This window comes from Urocitellus parryii, chromosome 11 (genome assembly GCF_045843805.1).
Source record: "Urocitellus parryii isolate mUroPar1 chromosome 11, mUroPar1.hap1, whole genome shotgun sequence".
In the NCBI taxonomy this organism is placed as follows: Eukaryota; Metazoa; Chordata; class Mammalia; order Rodentia; family Sciuridae; genus Urocitellus; species Urocitellus parryii.
The window spans coordinates 33,786,218-33,799,629 of record NC_135541.1 but is presented as its reverse complement, the minus strand read 5'-3'; the positions used below and the strand labels follow the sequence as shown (position 1 = coordinate 33,799,629).

At 38.5% G+C, this 13,412-nt stretch overlaps 1 protein-coding gene across 2 annotated transcripts in view; it reads right to left on the bottom strand.

Annotated features, from left to right (window-relative positions):
* The window catches only part of Elavl4 (ELAV like RNA binding protein 4), an 83,394-nt gene extending 70,224 nt beyond the window's left edge, over positions 1 to 13,170 (bottom strand). For both annotated transcript variants that reach the window (XM_077791160.1, XM_026382294.2), the window contains exon 1: positions 13,054 to 13,170. In XM_077791160.1, coding sequence (XP_077647286.1) covers positions 13,054 to 13,170 — 117 coding nt within the window. The remainder of the gene's footprint in view (positions 1 to 13,053) is intronic.
* Between the last annotated feature and the right edge of the window lie 242 nt (positions 13,171 to 13,412).

The window sequence follows — 13,412 nt, the reverse complement described above, 5'->3', positions numbered from 1 at the left end:
CATTTGCCTATTCAAATCACTAATCCAATCATCTCATTTTCATCCTTCATTAAGAGGTGTGAGATTTTCTAGGTTAAAGTATAAAGAAATATCTTCTATACCACCCGTTTCCAAAATCAAGCCCCCCCCCTTTGTTTTGGTACTGGGGACCAATTCTACAGCTCACACCTGGTAGCCAAGCACTCTGACCACGGAGCTACATCCTGGGCCCCAGTGTCCCCCTTTTTACAGCTATGTTTTTGCCCATACAAGCACATTCTGAAGATCAACCAAATTCTTCCAGAGCACTTGCACACCACATACAAATTATATACACACACCTGCAAAACGCTTGGAAGATTCTTGGTGAAGTCTTGAAATAGATTCATGAGGAAAGAGAAAAGTTCTGTGGTCTGTTTCACAGTAATGGATTTTTCTTTCTTTCTTTCTTTCTTTCTTTCTTTCTTTCTTTCTTTCTTTCTTTCTTTCTTTCTTCTTTCTTTCTTTCTCTCTTTCTTTCTCTCTCTTCTTTTTTTTTTTTTTTTTTTAAAGAAAAGCATCAGGCCTACAAAATAGCTTTGGGTGGGGGGCAGATGAACTTATCCCTCTTGTCCTAGTTGTACGGATTAAATAAATGAAGTGACTCCCCTTTACATCCTTTCCATGATCACACAAAATAGAATTCAAAGTCTGTGACATTAAAAAGATGTTCTAAGATTGTGTTTGTAGTTAAGTCTTGAACTCCATCAGGAACTATTTGTATTTTTTTTTTTCATTCTCACTGGTAAGAGCAACAGGTCCCAATTTAGGACAACTTGTGAATTCATTTATTGTGCCTATTGACCCCTTCAGGCACAAAATTAGGTTTGTCCTAACACCTGTCCCTGACCCCATTTGCTACCCCTTCCCAAGTGTATGTAATCAATGATGTCAAAGCCCCTGTGGTGTTCCCTCCTTCCCCCCTCTCTCTCTGTCTCCTCAAATGGGAGGGTAATAAATTGAGGGCCAGCATTCTGCTCACATCTCACACACCTCTTCACTCAATCTGATCACTTTTAGAGCTGTTTGCACTGCCAAAGCCATCCATCATCCTGCCTCACCAAGCAGAAGGAGGAAAACTGATGGCAAGTTAGAAAAATCTCATTAAGCCACTTTTTGCCTCAACCTCTTCACTGCTTCTTGAGAAATAGAACTTCAAAATTCAGCCCATTGGAAAAACAAGGGGCATAGAGAAAAAAGGCTGACATGGTAAAGGGCAAAAAAAGCTCTAAAGTCAGTTGGTTTCTGGGCAAAACTCAAGTAACCCACAAGTTAAAATATACATTTTAGACAGCAAAGATTGGCCCTCATCAAGTATGCTCAAACCCCACTTTTGGAAGGGGGTACTGGAGCTTGAACCCAAGGCATTATGCATGCTAGGCAAGCATTCTGAGTGACACCCCTAGCCCTTTTTATTTTGAGACAGGGTCTTACTAAGTTGCCTAGGCAGGTAGGCACCACTGCACCTGGCATTGCAACTCATTTTTATTTCCTTTCTGGTTGATTTCTAAATTTCCTAACAGGCTCTTTCATGAAATTAAAAAATAGTACTGGTTAAAATGATTTTATCTTCACCCTTTTTCTCTTTTGATGACTAAATCCCACGTTAATTCTAATTCCAAAGAGAGCATGGATGCACTCTGCAAAGCCCTAAGAGTCACACAACTCCAGAGGATTGAGGGCTTGTCCATGTTACAAACAAACAAACAAACAAAAAACCACCATGTGTCAAACCCCTTGAATGCTGGTAGGAGGATGTAGACTGTGCTAGTGACACTTGTCAATTCCCAGGACATCTGGCAGGGGAGGATAGACCTCTTCTTGGGGGAGGGCCTTGGCCAAGAAACAGAAAGACTGACAGTCTGAAAGAGACCTAATGTTCCCTAAGCACCTTCAATTTTCAGGTCCTACATATGACTGGTGCCTTTGAGGATTGTTTCTCATTTGATCCTCACAGAAACCCTGTGAGTCAGGCATTATCGTCCCCATCTTAAATATGAGGAAATTAAGGCTCTGAAAGTTGAAGTACCTGATCTAAGATCACCAAATTATTAATTGGAAAAGTCAGGATTCACATCCACCAGACTCTGAAATCCTTTGTATTTTTGGGTTCCTTTAGATAAAGAAAAATCTTTGCAGAGGCTTGCCTGTACAGGCACACGATGAAGTTGCTCCAAGGTTAGAGGGAGACTTGTTGTTCTGCAGCCTCTGAGCCAGCCTTGCCAACAAAGCATGGTAACAGAGTTATGTAGTAGAAATGAAACTAATTTTCCTACATGTGGACAAGTGGATATGTTTTTAGCCCTATGTGCACATTGGCCCTCTGGGTCCTAATCACAATAAGCAGGTTGATTTCAAAACTGGAACCTTTCCTATTATAGAGGTGATTAAAATATAATCAAGCTAGAAAGTTATCCTCCCCCAAAGCCACCTAAAACAGAGCAACTCCAAAATAAAACCAATTTACATATTTTAGTCCAAATTAAAAAGTAAAAGCTAAGGATTCCCTTTTAATATACTGAATAATAAATGCACATTTATGTAAAGCTTCCTTTGGGGAACAGTTACTATGAGGACAACTTCCCCAATATTATTCATAAATATCACTTTTGTTTTGGTGTTACAGTAAGAATCTGGACTTCTAGTGGGAATTGTACTGTTTGTACCCAATGCACCAACAGAGATAATTAATGTTGAAGACATGTACAATATCCAAATTTTAGATGTGTGGTTGGCTGCATTACAAAAAGAAACATGAAAAAGGATGAATCAAATCTGGTTAAAATCACAAATTGCAGGGACTTAGTCGTTTACTCCATTTTAAGTGAGCACTTTCCTAATGAAAGTTTCATTAGTAAAGATTGCAAGTTCTCAGCCCTTCCACTACAGACTTTTAAATAGCTCTTTGAGCTAAAGTTTTTCATTAGAGCTGTATTTACTACTGCTGCATCTTCAAAGGGGACATTTGAAAAAAAAAGTTCAACTCAGACTGTTATTTTTCATGTACAAATTAGAAAGCTAAACTTTAAAGCATTTAGATTTATGGCCTAGGAAAATAGGGATTACTTGAGAAGCCACAGTCAAGGCACACCAGGGGTCAGGGCTGTTTATAACTCACATGAGTGTGCACGCACGCCTATGCACACATATGCACACAAACAGCACACAGTATCTAGATGTGCATAATAAAGTAAACCTATGCTTTCTGCTCTCCTAGTAAACTTCCAGTTTGTACATGGGAGACCAAAGGGTCACTAGCTGTCCAACAACTCCAGGGTAATAGGAAAAGGTGTTCAAAGAAGCATTTCTGTGAGAAGCAAGGCATTCATATTTCTGTAAAACTAACAGGTTCCAGCCAAGTTTCATAGGCAACTAGCTGACTGAAAGTCAAGTTGCTTCCAACTGTCCAAACTACGTCTTCCTTAGAGTGAACATCTGGATACATGGAACTGTACAGACAAAAATATGCAAAATACCTGTGATTTCTTTCTTTGGGAATCACTCTTAGATTCGTACAAATACAAAAGGGAAAACATGCATGCATGTGAATGTTCTGATGAACCTTTTCTCATATTTTGACACAAGCCTCATTCTGTGTTGTCCAATCCTAAAACCCCTCACCTTAACTTTATCCAAGAGTACAGGGAATTATCCTCTAATTATGTTTTTGGATCAGGGTCAAAAGAAAAAGAAACGGTGACCTTGAATTCTATATTCCAAAGAAACACACCTAGTAAGCCCTCAACAAACAGCAACGAGAGTCAGTCACTACTATGAACACCGTTGGCAAAACAACTTCAAGGACTAGTTGCTACAGGAGTAGATAACAATCGAGGATGACTGCTTCATAGGAGTAGGAAAGGATTCCATGCCACAGAGTACAGAGGAAACCTCTGTGCTTTGGTGTGTTTTGCAGAATTCGCCATCTTGGCTGGAATCCTTTCTCTGCTTCCTCATATCCTGAAAAAAACCTAAACTTCCTATGGAAAAGAGATTTGTTAATTACATATTTATAGGTTAAAATGAATAACTGAAAAATTGTACTCAAGTTTAAATGTTATTTTTCATACCAAGAGTTCAGGGGAAGTTATTTTCAGGAGAGGCCGATGACATATAATTTTTTTCCATTAAAGAAAAAAAATCCCATATGCTAGTTTTGCATTTTACTTTTGTGGTTAAAAATAAGGCTTTACAAAAACAACAAAAGCCAAAAATGCAAGCACAACAATTACACCAACCTTAATTCTTCAACATTTTTACTGCCTTCTCAACCAAAATTTATTTAAGGATTCCTTTACTGCTCTAAGCACTTCTTAATCATTGTAGACAGGTCTCCTTATTGAGGGGAAATTATCTCTTGTGTTAGTTACAACAAGGACCCCCCAATAATGAGCCTCCAAAATCCTAAGATGGCCTGGGTGAAGGCAGAATCTCGGGGCTGGGATGGAGAGGAAGAGACAGAAATAGAGAGAGAACCATCAGCCTATTAAGAGCACTGACATTGCATACACTATTTCTTAATGAATGTACAAGGAACAGCATAAATATTACCATTAAGCAGAGTGGATGTGAACATCCAAAACAAGCTAGCTGGCTGCCTGCTTTCTTATTTTTGTCCTTTTGTAACAATTTCATTTCCAAAGTGTTTGATTCCTAACACTGATGCTCCAAAGCTATTGTGAACACACTGCCTGAATACTTAATGAAGTAAACAACAAACAAAATGGCTCATCTCTGTGCCCCCAGCTAGCATCCCAAACTGGATATAATTAAAGGTGTGAACAAGCAAGCAAGGAAGTAATGAACCTGCAAAGTCAAGGTTCTCAGAAATTATAGGGCATCCCGCACTGCACCAGTTCAAATTTATCACTCATTATCTCCTCTATCAGAAAGGTGCAGATCCACATGTTGGTGCCCCTCTCCACTCTTGTCTTCCAGCTTTTTTCCCTTTTCACTGCTAGATAGCTAATTTAAGACAATTACTGCTGGTGACAATTCCCAGTCCTGTACCCTCCCCCCACAGGTCATTTTTTTCCTCCTTACAAAGCCACTGACCTATAAAAGCCCTCTTTACCCTTAAAATACACTAAGGTTTCAAAAATTCAAGGATAATCATTAAACACACACACATTTATAAAAACCAAAGCACAGGATGCTACACAACCACTTTTCCTCCTTATTTTTAACAGTGTAAGACTATGTTCAAATGCTTCCAAAGAATAACAACATTCCTCTTAAATACACATACACACAATTTAACTCAAACCCAACCCCTTAACTGAACGGGCAGCTTTTAGCTCACAGATATTGTTCGGGATCTGTACATTACAGTTCTTCAAAAGCAGCTAAAGAAAGGTGTCTGGTTACTAATGGAAGTCTGAAGGATCTGCATATATATTTTTGGTTAAATATTTCAAATATTGTATTTTTCTAATAAGAGAACTCTTGAAGTTCATGAAGGAAATAAGCTATTTATTATGGGAATCAGTCCAGTTGGGTTTTCTTTATATACTGTGCATCTATACAAGCATTTGGTAACACCAAATAAGGAAAACCTAAGACAGGTGGAGGAATTCAGCAACACACACACTGAGACACACACAGTCTCTCCCTCTCTTTTTCACACACATTCCCTTCCACACACCATCAAATAGATGGTGGAATGGATAGAAGGCAATAAAATGTTGACTTTACTTCTAAAAGGAGAATTGACCAATTCTGTACAACATGGCCGGTCAACTGGAAAATAGTAAACTAATAGCTTGATAATGTTACTGTCTCTTCTTACCCCCAAAACTCTCAATGACATTGGGAAAAAAATACTGCATTGCAGCATTTGCCAGCGCATACTTATATATCTAGCATCCGCTGGCCAGCTCACCAAAAATGTACATATTAAATGTCCAGGCATATAAATTAAGTGCCTGGTGGCCACCGATCACTGGAACTGATGAAGAAATTTGTCAAGGCCAAAGTACTTCTGTCCATATATAATGACCTTTATCAACACCACCATTCCTTACTTGCGGTACACATAGATAATTTGTTTCTTCTTCTTCTTTTTTTTTTTAATTAAAATAAAGCAGTAAGATGCTGGGGCTAAATGAAGCAGCACATCTCTTCATAGAAGGAAAAGTGTTTTGTCTACAAGTAGGAAGAGAATCCACCCACCATAAGGAGATAAGTGCAAAGGGAAGAAATCTAACCAAAGAAAAGGACTTGCCCTGAGGAAACCCTTTCATTGTTGGTAGTAACTCTAACTTGAGAAAAACACCTCCATTCACCCACAAATTCTTTTAGAGCTACTGCACACACACAAACACACAAAGCACCTCTAGATTTGAAATTTCAAATAGATTATCCCCAACAGAAATCCTAAATTTAAATTATCTGAAGTCGAACATGTCTTAAACCCTCTTCGCAAGACTGAGTTTGGAACCAAACTGCACACACGTAGTTCATTTTCTTTTTCTTTCTTTTTAAAAATATATTCTACTATTACTACCTCACAACAATCTGGCCTTCCTCTCACAATAAAACCTTTACATTCAAAGGACTGAGAAAGAGCTACAAGGATAAAAAAAAAAGTTTTAAGACTTTGCACAAACCATTGAACAGAAGCAAGCTCATCGATATCTGGCCAGGAGGATGACTTGAATGAATAGTAGTTAGGAATGAATGGGACCAAGATCCAAATGAACGGTTAAGTTGTTTGTAGGTTATTTTTTTTTAATGAGATAAAATCACCTCATACATCAATTGTTCTCAAACTAAATTTTCAGCTACTTCCCTATCTATGCTCATTTGACTCTTTCAAAAATTTAAATATTAAATGATACAGTCATTATTTTGCTATGAGATATATAGGTGTTCTGCTTGTTAAAACTGTGATATAGTCAGGTGGTTTTTTTTTTTTGCAGAAATATTTCCAGTCAGATGTTCACTCATTAATAAATGTACACTCAGCCTTGTGCTTCCATAAAGGCACACCTCCACAAGCAGGTTGTAGGCATTAATATTTTTTAAGACAAAGAAGCAAGAAAGGTCAGCAGCAGAACCACGTGTCTTTTTTTTTTTTAACAAACCAAACCAAGATGACAGTTCTTATGGAAATTATTTTCTCCTAACAAAAAACTACTAGAAAATTCTCAGAAATTATAAAAAGGAAACTATACCAAAGATAATAAAAAAGTATCCTGTTTTTAAATATGACATAGGTTTATGCATTCAAGATATGAGAACAAGTTCAAATGTAGGACCAAAAATATAAGTATATTTTTACCTCAAGACTCAAAACAAAATATTAAAATTTACCAGGAAGACAAAACAAAAAGAAGCATCTGCAAGGAAAAAAGAATGGTGGGTGTGTGTGTGGAGATTTGCAATGAGGAGAGTGAGATTTAACAGTTCTCTCAGTAGCGCTGGTTATATTTCCTAACCTTGCAATGTATTTCAGTATTTTTTAATCTCTCATTTGGGGGGATTAAAATTAGCTACCTGATTATGTGCCTATTTTTTCCCCCCAGGAAGAAACTATAACAGACCTCTCTTTCAGTTATTTTTACACTATCTCCTATTTCTCTAAGTACTCTATCTTTCAGTCCTTCTGGTACCTACCATCATGGGGAAAAGACACTAGTAGTAAAGCTCACACATGGGTCCTAGATGTTCAGAGACACACACAGAAAAAAAAAAATCCAGATTTTCACTCAGTTTCTGCCAAAACAAGATCCAGGACCAAATGCCAAATGGGAAACAGTGGCTGTGAGGGTGCAGCCGGATGGAGCCTGTAGCTGAAGGCATGGGGAGGGAAGGGAATCAAAGGGCTAGAGAATAGCTCTCCAGTTATTAATTTTAAAAGTAATTTCTACTTGGGACATAAAAGGAGAGATACAATGAACTCCTTAGAACTAGAGTATCAACATTTGATTCAGTAAAAATATCAGTATCACCTAACACAAAATCATTGCTTAGTGTAAATCTATTCTAATAATATTTTTTTCTGATGAATATTTGCTGGAAATTTCTAAGAAATCATTTTCAGAAGCTATCAGCTGTGGGAGTTCACTATTATGCTTCCGTCAACTTCATTCAATATAATTTACATTTTTTTTCAAATGGCCTCACAGGATTCCTTGCGATTTTTCGCACGTACAATTTCACAGCAGGGAAAAGGGGGGAATAAGAAAAAAAAAAAAAAAAGCAAGATTCCCTACCCTCCCTTCCCTTCCCCCTCTCTTCTCTCTGTTTTTTAAACAAATAAACAAAAAGAAAAACAGGAGAGACAGAACAGATGCTTAAAAATAGATTTCTAAAATCACTGTAAACCAGAGTTAGAAATGTAATTAACACCTATTTATAAAGAATAATTAAAGTTGGGCTGGCCACAAAGAACAGCAAAGATAATCGAGGTCCTGTCGCACCCCCCCCCCCTCCTTTTTTACACTGTTTGCAGTGTGTTCTCATGATAGCCACCTGCTCCCTACTCGGCTTCTCCTCTGTTCGTTTCCCCGGCAACCTTTCATTGGGTTTTCCTCCCAGCTATCGCTTTCAGTTGGGCTGCTCGGTCTAATCTTATTTGTTTTACACCCATCAAAACAAGCAGCCAGACAAAGGCAATCCTCTAAGAATGGGAAAAAGACCACAGCTTTGCTATAACGTCTTTGCAGAGCGAGAAGTCTTCCCCGGCTTCTCTAGTGAAAAATAAGTGAGATGGATATGAATTTGCTAGCCTCCCCCTATACCCAGCCCCGAAACCCCGAGAAAGCTATTGCTGGTGAAAATTCAAAGTCAAAGTGGGCACCCGTGGCATCTCATCGTGCCATTTTGTGCCATATCTTCAGGGTCAACATCAGGCGACAGGAGCGGCACTCAAGGAGTTTCCCTGCTTCTTTTTTCAGAAAAAGATGGTGCTAAAAATAGATTTACTACTTCGGCAGAAAGGTTTTCCACTTCCCCATCCACATCCAAAAGTCCTGTTTCCCAATTGCATCTGCTGGTACTGAATCTTACCTCCTCCACCCCTCATTTCCAGCCTTCCCCATCACTCTTAGCCTGAGACTGAAAAAGAAATGTGCCTTTAACTTTAACAGTCATGTAATTCTGCTGAAGGCTCACAGAGGCGGTGGACACGCCAGCCAACAGTGACGGTGACATTGTGATTGTCAAAAAAGACACCAACCTTGCTTGGCTAAAATGTGTGTTTGATGGAAAAGGCAATGTGTGTGCCTTGTGTGCATGCAGTGCCATTATACTTGGAGGTGAATTCTGGTTTTCAGAAAAAAGAAATACTAATAAACACACACATACACACACACACACACACAAGCGATCAGCAGAGTGATTTACGATGCACAGTCCACCATCCTTACACACACACACACACACACACACACACACACATGACTGAAACCTACAAGCTTCCTTCCTCTTTTCACTTACCATCTTCAAGCCATTCCACTCCATCTGTGATCAGAAGAAGATGGACCCTCACACAGTGTGTCAAAAGCGGAAAGGAACGTTATGTAAAAGCTGACATTCCTTCTTACAGAGCTGCTGCCCAGAGAAGGAAGCAACAACTCAACACGCCAGGCACCGCTACACATACAAGCCGCCTCCTCTTTTTTATGAGGTCATGACAGGAAACTCTTTGAAATACAAGATGCAGCATTTACTGAAGCCCAAATAAATCACTCTCTTTGCCGTTTTGACTGCGCAGTCCCCCAAACACAACTGCCCATCTCAACGTTCAGCATCCTGGAGCTGCCTCTCGAGGTTTAAATCTCCAGCACGGAAATGGAGAGATCCTAACCCTGCTGCATCCACCCCCCAGCCCCACAAAACCCAGGCATGTAGACAAACCCCTTCTCCCTTACAAAAAAGAAAACCTTTCTTTTGCCATGATGATCTCAAGTAACATAATCTCTTTCAACAAACCAGCAATTATTTCATCCCACCCTCCACCCTCCGCTTTTATGTTGAAGGGAAAACTGACAACGACCTGTTAAAAATGACAATCTATCTCCCCACTGCTTTTCAATAAAAGGACCTACCCGCACTCTACACAAAAGATATAGTAAATGTAGGAACCACACAGCAGCAGAGAACTAAACTCTTGTGCAAGCATAAGACTGGTCAAGGTGTAGATGCTTGTCTTCCCTCCAGCAACACAAACAACAGATTATAAATCTAGTCATACCTACCATAACCATTCTTATTGGCAAATATTGGGTCTCGCAGAGCTTCGACTCTTCTCTTAAAATTTGCAAAGGTTTCAGAATATATATTTTTAAATGATTACTATTGTTATATATATTTAAAGATCCACAAAACACAGTGCGGATGATTATAAAGTAAATCAATTATTTTTTTTGGGGGGGGGTAGTGGGGGTGGGAGAAAAAGAAAAAAAAAAGAAAGAAAAGGAGCAGTGAGCTGAAACCCCCGATTCTAGGATGTAGATAAGAACAACTGAACAGAGCCTTGCTGAAATTGGCTCGAAGCTTCCCCTTTTTACATCCATTTATGGGACCATCTGTCAGCCAAAGCTAGAATCTGATTGGCTGGGGAAACGAAGGGAGGCGTTGCAACATCAGGTGCTATTTAAATTAGCTACTGCCAGATTGACGATGTTAATGATTTGGTGACCTCTACAACAACAGAGACCAGATTTCTGAACTGCTTCTTGTGTCTAGTAATTAAGGCCCGGCGGAAGCAACAACAGCCATACTTGTATTTTTACCTTTTCCCTCCTCCCAGCTCAAAAGTACTGTAACAACTGCAGGTCACTGGAGGCTTGCAAACCTTAACAGTGGGAGTGTCCTTCCTTTTCCCCGTCCTGAGGGATGCACGATCCCATCTCTCTGATGGAGGGCTTTTCTAGTGTAGAATATTTTCAACCACCTTATCTTTCTCGACAGTTGCTTTCTAGTGAAATGCATATTTAATGATCTGCCTCTAGGCTTAAAGATACAACAAAAGCACTTTAATGTGCTTACACTTTTACATTTTAACTTTATTATTTCCCAATATTGCTGATGTTTACTAAGTAATGCTTTTTCTGCAGCTAACATGGTCAATATTTCAAAAGCATGCAAGTTTGGGATTATGCTTGCTCTGTGAACTAGGTTGAAACAAGTTTGCCTCTTGGAAAAAACAGTCCCTGATAAACAAAAAAGAAAAAAAAAAAATCTGGAGGGAGGAGGGGGACTGCTGTCAGCCTCTACCTTTCTGCCTTCTGTCTGAGCTTTTCAAAACAGAGAATGATGAATGATTTATTTAAATGAATTTATTTCTCAACCTGGATAGGGGCATGATCTGAATTTTTAAAAATCGACCAAAACACATCCCCCCTTTGCTTTCCACCGCTATAAAACATTCTTCTGAAATAAAAAACCTTATTTCATTACCTGAACAGAGTGCTCATCTTGCTTAACTGAACAAGTGATTTTGCTTCTCTCCTTCAAAGGATGTCCTTTTCCTTTGGCCTCTTAAAAGATTTGCAAAGAGAGATTTAGCAAATGTGTGGTGCTATACCCAGTTTGTCTTCCTGTTCTATATTTTGTAACCTCTCTGCTACCCAGCTTTCAGTAATATATATATTTTGGTTCTGCTTTGGGTTTTTAAAGTAGCTTACCTGGAAAATTTATGCCTCATACCTATGCAAAACACTAGCATCACTATTTGTTTAATTTTTAATTTAATTAATTTATTCCTCAATAAATATACAGAGATAATAAACATGACCAAAGGAAAAAAAAACTCAACCTAATCTTTTTTTTTGACTGAGTTGACAGTGACACAGGACTGGAAACAGTAGAAATACATGCTGAAAAATATGCTATATTTCCAGGATTCAAAGTCCAAGAATGAATGGGTTTGTGAAAAATTGTTAGAAAAAAAAATAACCATTACATTTTTAAAGATTGAAACTATTCTCTTGGGGATAGTATTTTATGAGCACACACACATAAATGTACATATACATAAACACACTTCAAAAAACACAGATACACCATAAAATAATATGTGTTAGGTACATTACATGAACTATTAGACTTGAATATAAATAAGTTCAACTATTAGAAATGAAATACATGAAATAGAAAAGTAGAAGTGTCAAAACTATAATCCCTTCAAGTGGAACAACACTGAATTAAGTAAACTTTTAAAATAATTTCTTTAGCAAATGTGTAAAGTCCTATAAGTCATAACAGTACTGTGATACCTGAACTGTTAACTAAGGATGAATTTGCAGGTTAAGTGTTGAAAATGGCTCAACATAAGTACACAGGGTAGGTATATATGCCCGAATCAAGAATAGAAACTCGAGTGTGATCTCATCAACATCAAAATATTGTGAAAAGCAAATATTAACACAGTGCTGACAAACACAAATAAAAACAACTCTCTTGGAACAAAATATTTACTTGGTATTTTCGGTGCAGGTTATAAAAGATGGAATTTTTAAAAACCCTTTTCTCCCATCCACACTAACCTCAGCACACTTAGTGAACCATAAATTAACATCAGGTATATCAAAAGATATTCTGGCTATTTTTCCAAGATAATAACTGTATATTACAGTATAAATAATTAGCTGGTTTGCTTAGGCTAAAAAAAAATCCACGCACTTTGTATATTGATCACTTCTCCAAAAACCTCCACTCTAAAGTCTTTCAACGGAATCCTCCAACAAATGCACAAATGTCCTCAGAGGCCTTTTCTCTAAAGACAAAGGCAGAATCCTATTGTTGGGAAAAGTCAACCTTATTATCGCATTTCCAATAGTACCATTCATCTTTCAGAGTGAGGGGCTGACCGCTACATCAGTGGTGTGACATTTGTAAAGCAACAGATTCTCAATATATTATCTCAAGAATCAGGCAGGCGAGTCTCCCAGTCATGCATGATTTTTTTTTTTTTCCTGCCACAATCCACCACCACAGAAAGAAACTTGTCTCACTCAAGCAGCTCAGGCAACCTAAAAATGATATCTCAGAGCTGTGGGGCTGCCGGTGCCGCTGTATCCCTCTTACCATAAATGAGCAGTTTCTTGACTCATTAATAACAATTTCCCTTAAAAGAAGTAATCTCATATCAGTCAGCCCCTCGCCACCATGCACACATCCCAAAGGTTGCAGATATCTCAGCATCAGTCGCCGGCAGCCAGCTTTCCCACACAGAGTCCAGATGGACTGTACCAGAAGCCAATTCAGCGTTAATAACTACCTACTCCGCGCAGTGGAGAAGCCTTACGTGGCACAATGGGCTAGGAAACAGCAGCCGGCTGAAACTGCAAATAAAAAAAAAGACAACCAAATTCTCCAAAAGCACTGAAAGGAAGAAACAGAAATGGAAGCGTGAATTGTATTTCCTTGACTTCCAGGAGAGGAAA